This window comes from Dendropsophus ebraccatus, chromosome 2, assembly GCF_027789765.1.
Source record: "Dendropsophus ebraccatus isolate aDenEbr1 chromosome 2, aDenEbr1.pat, whole genome shotgun sequence".
In the NCBI taxonomy this organism is placed as follows: domain Eukaryota; kingdom Metazoa; phylum Chordata; class Amphibia; order Anura; family Hylidae; genus Dendropsophus; species Dendropsophus ebraccatus.
The window spans coordinates 216551316-216560807 of NC_091455.1; the positions used below are offsets into that span (position 1 = coordinate 216551316).

General features: G+C 46.0%; 1 protein-coding gene across 1 annotated transcript; it reads left to right on the forward strand.

Annotated features, from left to right (window-relative positions):
• Positions 1–5818: 5818 nt before the first annotated feature.
• Positions 5819–7771, forward strand: LOC138784230 (variable charge X-linked protein 3B-like). The gene is made up of 2 exons (XM_069959736.1): positions 5819–5951; positions 7245–7771. The coding sequence occupies exons 1-2, from the start codon at positions 5819–5821 to the stop codon at positions 7769–7771; spliced, it is 660 nt and encodes a 219-aa protein (XP_069815837.1).
• Positions 7772–9492: the final 1721 nt, after the last annotated feature.

The window sequence follows — 9492 nt, forward strand, 5'->3', positions numbered from 1 at the left end:
TAGGAAGGACAAAAAGACTATTATATGTACGCATTACAGAACACATATATAATATTGAAAGAAAGTTTATGGGCCACCCTCTATCTAAACACTTTGCGGAGCAACACTCAGGATCTTTTAAGAATGCAAAATTTGCAGGAATAGAAGTAGTTGTGCCAAATTGGAGAGGTGGCAATTATGTGGAACAAATGTCTAGGATAGAAACAGAATACATTTTTAAATTCAACAGCCTTATTCCCCATGGTCTAAACGCGGACTTAGAACTTTTTGCGTTTTTAAATTAAATATGCTGTACGGACACTGTGGAAAAGATAATATTGTATATTTATAGTGTAAATTAAAATGCATGGATTATATTCCAGTACTAGATTATTATAGCAGTAGGAGATCAGGATATTAGCTCTATGTATGGAGTATTATGTATATATCTACCTTAGAAATATATAGTAAGAAGCAGAAACTAAAGATCTATCAGAGTATTGCGATCAGTGAAGGAAAAACCAACCTGTTTGACAAATACTACTGACCTCAACATGATTGAAATAGGAGGAGGAATGATAGGTGGAGTAATCAATATAAAGAGGAAGCATTGGAGTCCGCCTCATCTCTGACGAGGGCGACCGTAAGCTCGCTGAAACGCGTTAGATGCCTTTTTTCCATACATCGGCCTCCGTATCCACCAAAGTGACGTCACTGATCTGTGGATTCCTTCGGTTTACTCCATCACGTCGAGGGTAAGGTAGTAGCGGAGCCACCGGCCGGGGCTCGCTCCCGACCCCGATTGAAAGAACATTTACATTCTCCTCCAAGCCTTCAAGATCCCTTCTCGGGCATTACTGCAAAGTACATACATGTGAACCACACTACGCCACGGCACTGAACAGGTACGATTCACAAACTCAATTCACTAGCCGTACATCACTATATTGCAGGCTGCGGTACAGCTGATCTCTACACTTAGAACAATCAGCTGTTTTTATAGAACCACCTAAAATTACCTGCATTCAATCCTTTTGTCCACACCATATTCATACTATACTATACACCTTCCGGGTACTATAGCGCTTTAGATCATATTGTTATTATTTGAATTTTAAAATATTTTGAAGATACGGAGTTTTCAAGATCTACATAGCTGCATATTAGTTACCTGTCTGTAGTGCAGCGCCAACGTGTGTGTAACTCCACGGAGTATACACCTTTTTGGTGGTATATTATACTGGATCTATAGGCCGTCACCTCGGTATAAAGAATCCTCCCAGATCTCTCTGGTATTTGGATAGTGGTATAGGATACTGAATCTATAGGCCGTCACCGCGGTATAAAGAATCCTCCCAGATCTCTCCGGTATTTGGATAGTGGTATAGGATACTGAATCTATAGGCCGTCACCTCGGTATAAAGAATCCTCCCAGATCTCTCTGGTATTTGGATGATGTTATATTATACTGAATCTATAGGCCGTCACCTCGGTATAAAGAATCCTCCCAGATCTCTCCGGTATTTGGATAGTGGTATAGGATACTGAATCTATAGGCCGTCACCTCGGTATAAAGAATCCTCCCAGGTCTCTCCGGTATTTGGATGGTGTTATATTATACAGAATCTATAGGCCGTCACCTCGGTATAAAGAATCCTCCCAGATCTCTCCGGTATTTGGATGGTGGTATATTATACTGGATCTATAGGCCGTCACCTCGGTATAAAGAATCCTTCCATATCTCTGGCTGGAGATTTTTTTATTTGGTGATAATTAGTATTGGTAAAAGGAAAGTGAGTCACAAATCACAGCGAATTACACCGGTGACTTAACCCCCCCTGCGGCCGACTCCTCGGGATTTCAAGCCTCTTCTCCCATTCGTCACCTAATTAGGGGCTTTCAGATATTTTTAATTGCAGAATCGTCGTTCTCAAACATTATTCTAAATAATGAAATTTCTAACAGGGCTATAAAAACACCCGGGCGCAATTAAAGCTCCGAAATGCCAGAGCGGGGCCATTACACTGATTTATGAGCGCAGGAGGAGACCTTGATCACTTGTACAAAACTCCCAAAAACCCAAAGATTGAAATAATAAGAAGGTGAAATGCTCCATCATTAGCTTCTGCTTCCACCCGTCCCTTTAATAACTCATAGACATGGTTATAGCAGCACTGGTGACCTCCATAATGTCAGATCATTCGTCCTGCACTCCGGCAGATCCGGCTAGCCTCGTGCCCGCTGAGTCCCGGTTATCGGCAGATTAACGTCTTTGCTTGTTTTATCCTCGTACACTTTGCCAACTGCAACAGATTCTGTTTTTACATTTCGATTTCTCTTGGGTTCATTTTGCAAGGTAAATAATTTTGGCAGATTTACAAATAGATCACTCCTTCTCAGAGGTGGACAGGTAGATCACTCCTTCTCGGAGGTGGACAGGTAGATCACTCCTTCTCGGAGGTGGACAGGTAGATCACTGCTTCTCAGGGAGACGAGTAGATCACTCCTTCTCAGAGGTAGACATATAGATCACTCCTTCTCGGAGGTGGACAGGTAGATCACTCCTTCTCAGAGGTGGACAGGTAGATCACTCCTTCTCAGAGGTGGACAGGTAGATCACTCCTTCTCAGAGGTGGACATATTGATCACTCCTTCTCAGAGGTGGACAGGTAGATCACTCCTTCTCGGAGGTGGACATATTGATCACTCCTTCTCAGAGGTAGACATATAGATCACTCCTTCTCGGAGGTGGACAGGTAGATCACTCCTTCTCAAAGGTGGACAGATAGATCACTCCTTCTCAGAGGTAGACATATAGATCACTCCTTCTCGGAGGTGGACAGGTAGATCACTCCTTCTCAAAGGTGGACAGATAGATCACTCCTTCTCAGAGGTAGACATATAGATCACTCCTTCTCGGAGGTGGACAGGTAGATCACTCCTTCTCAGAGGTGGACAGGTAGATCACTCCTTCTCAGAGATAGACAGGTAGATCACTCCTTCTCGGAGGTGGACAGGTAGATCACTCCTTCTCAGAGGTGGACAGGTAGATCACTCCTTCTCGGAGGTGGACAGGTAGATCACTCCTCAGAGGTGGACAGGTAGATCACTCCTTCTCAGAGGTGGACAGGTAGATCACTCCTTCTCAAAGGTGGACAGATAGATCACTCCTTCTCAGAGGTGGACAGGTAGATCACTTCTCAGAGGGAGACGAGTAGATCACTCCTTCTCAGAGGTGGACAGATAGATCACTCCTTCTCAGAGGTGGACAGATAGATCACTCCTTCTCAGAGGTGGGCGAGTAGATCACTCTTTCTCGGAGGCAGAATGGATAGATCACTACTTCTTGGAGGTGGTCAAATTGATCACTCCTTCTCAGAGGTGGACAGGTAGATCACTACTTTTCAGAGGTGGATAGGTAGATCACTCCTTCTCGGAGGTGGACAGGTAGATCACTCCTTCTCGGAGGTGGACAGGTAGATCACTCCTTCTCGGAGGTGGACAGGTAGATCACTCCTTCTCGGAGGTGGACGAGTAGATCACTCCTTCTCAGAGGTGGACAGGTAGATCACTCCTTCTCGGAGGTGGACGAGTAGATCACTCCTTCTCAGAGGTGGACAGGTAGATCACTCCTTCTCAGAGGTGGACAGGTAGATCACTCCTTCTCAAAGGTGGACGGATAGATCACTCCTTCTCAGAGGTGGACAGGTAGATCACTTCTTCTCAGAGGGAGACAAGTAGATCACTCCTCAGAGGTGGACAGATAGATCACTCCTTCTCAGAGGTGGGCGAATAGATCATTCTTTCTCCGAGACACAACGGATAGATCACTCCTTCTTGGAGGTGGACAAATTGATCACTCCTTCTCAGAGGTGGACAGGTAGATCACTACTTTTCAGAGGTGGATAGGTAGATCACTTCTTTTCGGAGGTGGACAGGTAGATCACTCCTTCTCAAAGGTGGACAGATAGATCACTCCTTCTCAGAGGTGGACAGGTAAATCACTCCTTCTTGGAGGTGGACGAGTAGATCACTCCATATCGGACGTGGACAAGTAGATCACTCCTTCTCAGAGGTGGATGAGTAGATCACTCTTTCTCAGAGGAGGACAGATAGATCACTCCTTTTCAGAGGTGGATAGATAGATCACTCCTCGGAGGTGGACAGGTAGATCTCTCCTTCTCGGGGGTGGACAAGTAGATCACTCTTTCTCAGAGGAGGACAGATAGATCCAGCCAATGCTAAGAGGGAGACTGGGCTAGGAAGAATCCAACTACAAGTGCTAGAAAAGTCTGATACTAGGATGTATGGGCTAGATTAAACCTCATAAGGTTATATAAGACATTAGGACATTACTGCAACCATCTGGCCCTATATACAGCACTTTGTACTAGGACACTGCCCCTCTTCCTGGCTATGCCCCTACCATTGATGTGAGTATGGAGGGTAGTAGGGCAGCTGTTTGTCAGCCTATTGGCGCTGTCCCATCCAGGTTCTGTGAGGTGGCCTGTCAGCAGAACACAGGCAGGCGGGTGTGATACATTATATATATGTATTTACTGTATATATATATATATATATATATATATATATATATATATATATATATATCTATACACGTGTACACATGGCCGATCCATTCCTACCTCAGCCGCATTTACCTGCAGGCTACATATAAGAGATAGGTGGAACCGTTTAGCTTCAAACATCTTAGGGTTAAATGGACGTGACCTTCCGGAGATTTCCTTGTGTGACTGAATCTCTTGCTGATGTGAACAGCTTGTGTGGAGTCCTGAGTTCCCCTCTCGTATGGCGCAGTGTAGGACGTCACATAGTCCACAGACTGTACACATGTCATCCAATGGCAGACAGAAGCCGGCTGCGTATAATACACGGAATCCTAAGGCTGCATCTGCTGCATCGTACCGAGGAGCCAGGAGGGAAGGACAGTGATGCAAATGGTTGTGGATTTATAGGTTATCCTCTGGCCAGACCGACGGTGACAACACGCCAGCGCTACCAACACGGAGAGTGCTTAAAGGGATTGTGATACAGACTCATTATGCCCCATGTCGTGCTGTATTCTGATATCTCAGCCTGAACTAGAAAAAGGGGCTGTTCACCCAAAAATATTTTTCTTTAAAATCAACAGGTCCCAGCAAGTGCCAGAGATTTGTAGATTACTTCTATATAAAAATCTCCAGTCTTCAAGTACTTATCAGCTGCTGTATGTCCTGCATGAAGTGGTGTATTCTCTCCAGTCTGACACAGTGCTCTCTGCTGCCACCTCTGTCCATGTCAGGAACTGTCCAGAGCAGCAGCAAATCCCCATAGAAAACCTCTCCTGCTCTGGACAGTTCCTGACATGGACAGAGGTGGCAGCAGAGAGCACTGTGTCAGACTGGAGAGAATACGCCACTTCCTGCAGGACATACAGCAGCTCATAAGTACTGGAAGACTGGAGATTTTCATATAGAAGTAAATTATAAATCTGTATAACTTTCTGACACCAGTTGATTTAAAAGAAGAACTTTTGTCAGAGTACTCCTTTAAGGCAATTTTTGGCCTAGTCCTGAAAGAGATAATGTATCTACTCCCCACTTATATGCACTGTTTTTTTTGCAAGTCACACCTCTAAACTCCGCACACCAGATTGCATGAAGACGCATGTTACTGCAGGATGACGCTGTGCGCGGTCTCCGCTCCTATAGCACTGATGGGCATGCCGTTATATTATCCATTTATTTTTATATATTTAAATACATCAGCTTTTAATTGTGTCAAAAATCTTCCTGGAAACCGCTGTCGCCTTAAGGGTTAAGTATTGCAGCGGTTCAGGATGCGGCGGGCGCAGGGCGTTACAGGTAGATTATTGGAAATGATTCACAGACGGGAACGTCTCCGCCAGGAAGCCGAGGTGTTGTTTATTTTCTTTAACAAAGATCTGACAAAGAGTGAAGACGTCTCAGCTGGTGAGCGGGAGATATGAGAGACGCCGCCATGCAGATGAGCCGGGGGACTCCATAATAACTTCCATCCCTCATTGTTATGTGACGCAAGCCGCACTATAAGATGGAGAACCCCTCCAGGTGATCCTTACACCATCCTATATCCTACTATGATGGTGACCACATGGATCCTTACACCATCCTATATCCTACTATGATGGTGACCACATGGATCCCTGCACCATCCTATATCCTACTATCATGGTGACCACATGGATCCCTACACCATCCTATATCCTCTTATCATGGTGACCACATGGATCCCTACACCATCCTATATCCTCTTATCATTGTGACCACATGGATCCCTGCACCATCCTATATCCTACTATGATGGTGACCACATGGATCCCTGCACCATCCTATATCCTCTTATCGTGGTGACCACATGGATCCCTGCACCATCCTATATCCTCTTATCGTGGTGACCACATGGATCCCTACACCATCCTATATCCTCTTATCATGGTGACCACATGGATCCCTACACCATCCTATATCCTATTATCACGGTGACCACATAGATCCCTACACCATCCTATATACTCTTATCGTGGTGACCACATGGATCCCTACACCATCCTATATCCTCTTATCGTGGTGACCACATGGATCCCTGCACCATCCTATCTCCTACTATCATGGTGACCACATGGATCCCTGCACCATCCTATATCCTCTTATCGTGGTGACCACATGGATCCCTGCACCATCCTATATCGTCTTATCATGGAGACCGTGTGGATTCCTGCACCATCCTATATCCTCTTTTTATGGTGACCATGTGGATCCCTGCACAGTACACAGCTCTGATGTCGGCCATGATCCCTGCACAGTACACAGCTCTGACGTCGGCCATGATCCCTGCACAGTACACAGCTCTGACGTCGGCCATGATCCCTGCACAGTACACAGCTCTGACGTCGGCCATGATCCGTGCGGCCACCATTCATGCATCTAGTCTTGGTGGATCGGAGTCATCCTGCATTCCCAGCTTGTATGCTGCATGGGTCACATACAATGAAATCCCCCCTGCATCGTGTGAAGGACTACAATGCCCAGCATCTACTCCACCCCACAAGGAGAATTGCCTAAGAAGCCGGAAGGAATGAGGATGGAACAAATGCCCCCCTGCCGACACTGGTGTCCTAGTGGGTTTGGAGCCAAAGCCAAACCTTACCGGCCTGCACCCTGCAATAGGGAATTGCAGCACAGAACTGAGAGTAACACAATTGTTTTTAAGCTCTCTCCCCATAGAACTGATCCACGATGAGCCGACCCGTGAGGAGCCAACCAGTGAGGAGAAAACCTGTGAGAAGCCGACCCACAAGGAGCCTACCCGTGAGGATTCAATCCATGAGAAGACGACCCATGAGGAGCCAATCTGGGAGAAGACAACCAGCGAGGAGCCGACCCATGAGGAGCTGACCTGCGTGGATAAGACCCACGAGGAGCCAACCTGCCAGGAGCTGATCCGCGAGAAGCCGACCTGTGAGGAACCGACCCGTGAGGAGAATACCTGTGAGGAGCCAACCCGTCAGGAGCCAACCCGTCAGGAGCCGACCAGTGAGGAGAATACCTGTGAGGAGAATACCTGTGAGGAGCCAACCAGTGAGGAGAATACCTGTGAGGAGCCAACCAGTGAGGAGCCAATTTGTGAGGAACTAACCCATGAAGAGCCGACCAGTGAGGAGCCGACCAGTGAGGAACTGACCAGCGAGAAGACGACCTATGAGGAACCGACCAGTGAACAGCTGATTCATGAGGAGCCGATCCGCAAGTAGCCAATTTATGAGGAGCTGGCCCGTGAGGAGCCGACCAGAGAGGAGAAGACCTGTGAGGAGCCAACCCATGAGGAGCCAACCTGCCAGGAGCCGACCAGTGAGGAGCCAATTTGTGAGGAACTAACCCATGAGAAGCCAACCTGTGAGGAGCTGATTTGTGAGGAACTAACGCACAAGGAGCCAACCAGTGAGGAGCCGACCAGTGAGGAACTGACCCGCGCGAAGACAACCCGTGAGGAGCCGACTGGTGAAGAGCTGATTCATGAGGAGCCGATCCGCACGTAGCCAATTTATGAGGAGCCGGCCTGTGAGGAGCCGACCAGTGAGGAGGCGACCAGTGAGGAGCCAGCCCGTGAGGAGGCAACCAGTGAGCAGCCGACCAGTGAGGAGGCGACCAGTGAGGAGGCGACCAGTGAGGAGGCGACCAGTGAGGAGGCAACCAGTGAGGAGGCAACCAGTGAGAAGCCGACCAGTGAGGAGCCGACCAGTGAGGAGCCGACCAGTGAGGAGGCGACCAGTGAGGAGGCGACCAGTGAGCAGCCGACCAGTGAGGAGGCGACCAGTGAGGAGGCGACCAGTGAGGAGGCGACCAGTGAGGAGCCGACCAATGAGCAGCCGACCAGTGAGCAGCCGACCAGTAAAGAGCCGGCCTGTGAGGACTCCTGTCCCAGTAAAATACTACTTAGACTTTGTTACCTAAAGTAACACTTTAATTGCTGGAGAAGTAAATTCAGTCCCATCCAACTCTAGGCCATGTTCACACATTGTAAGAGACCGTCCGTTTCGTGAGCCGGCAAGGTCACGGAACGGTCAGTCTCTGAAAAGATCATCCTGGCCGGTACTGCCAGATTCGCTCGCTCCATAGTGTGCACTGACATGGTTTTCTTCAGCCGATATTCACGGCACAGCGGCAGCAGAAAACTGACATGTCAGTTGCAGCTCCGGGAGAGATCCCTGCCGGAGCGTATACTATGTATGTATATATGTACTATGTGTATACTGTGTGTATGTATATATGTACTATGTGTATACTATGTGTATGTATATATGTACTGTGTGTATACTATGTATGTATATATGTACTATGTGTATACTGTGTGTATGTATATATGTACTATGTGTATACTATGTGTATGTATATATGTACTATGTGTATACTATGTGTATGTATATATGTACTGTGTATACTATGTGTATGTATATATGTACTATGTGTATACTATGTGTATGTATATATGTACTATGTGTATACTATGTGTATGTATATATGTACTATGTGTATACTGTGTGTCTGTATATATGTACTATGTATGTATTATGTGTATACTATGTGTATATATGTACTATGTATGTACTATGTGTATGTATATATGTACTATGTGTATACAGGGTGTATGTATATATGTACTATGTGTATACTATGTGTATGTATATATGTACTATGTGTATACTATGTGTATGTATATATGTACTATGTGTATACAGGGTGTATGTATATATGTACTATGTGTATACTATGTGTATGTATATATGTACTGTGTGTATACTATGTGTATGTATATATGTACTATGTGTATACTATGTGTATGTATATATGTACTATGTGTATGTATATATGTACTATGTGTATACTATGTGTATGTATATATGTACTATGTGTATACTATGTGTATGTATATATGTACTATGTGTATACTATGTGTATGTATATATGTACTATG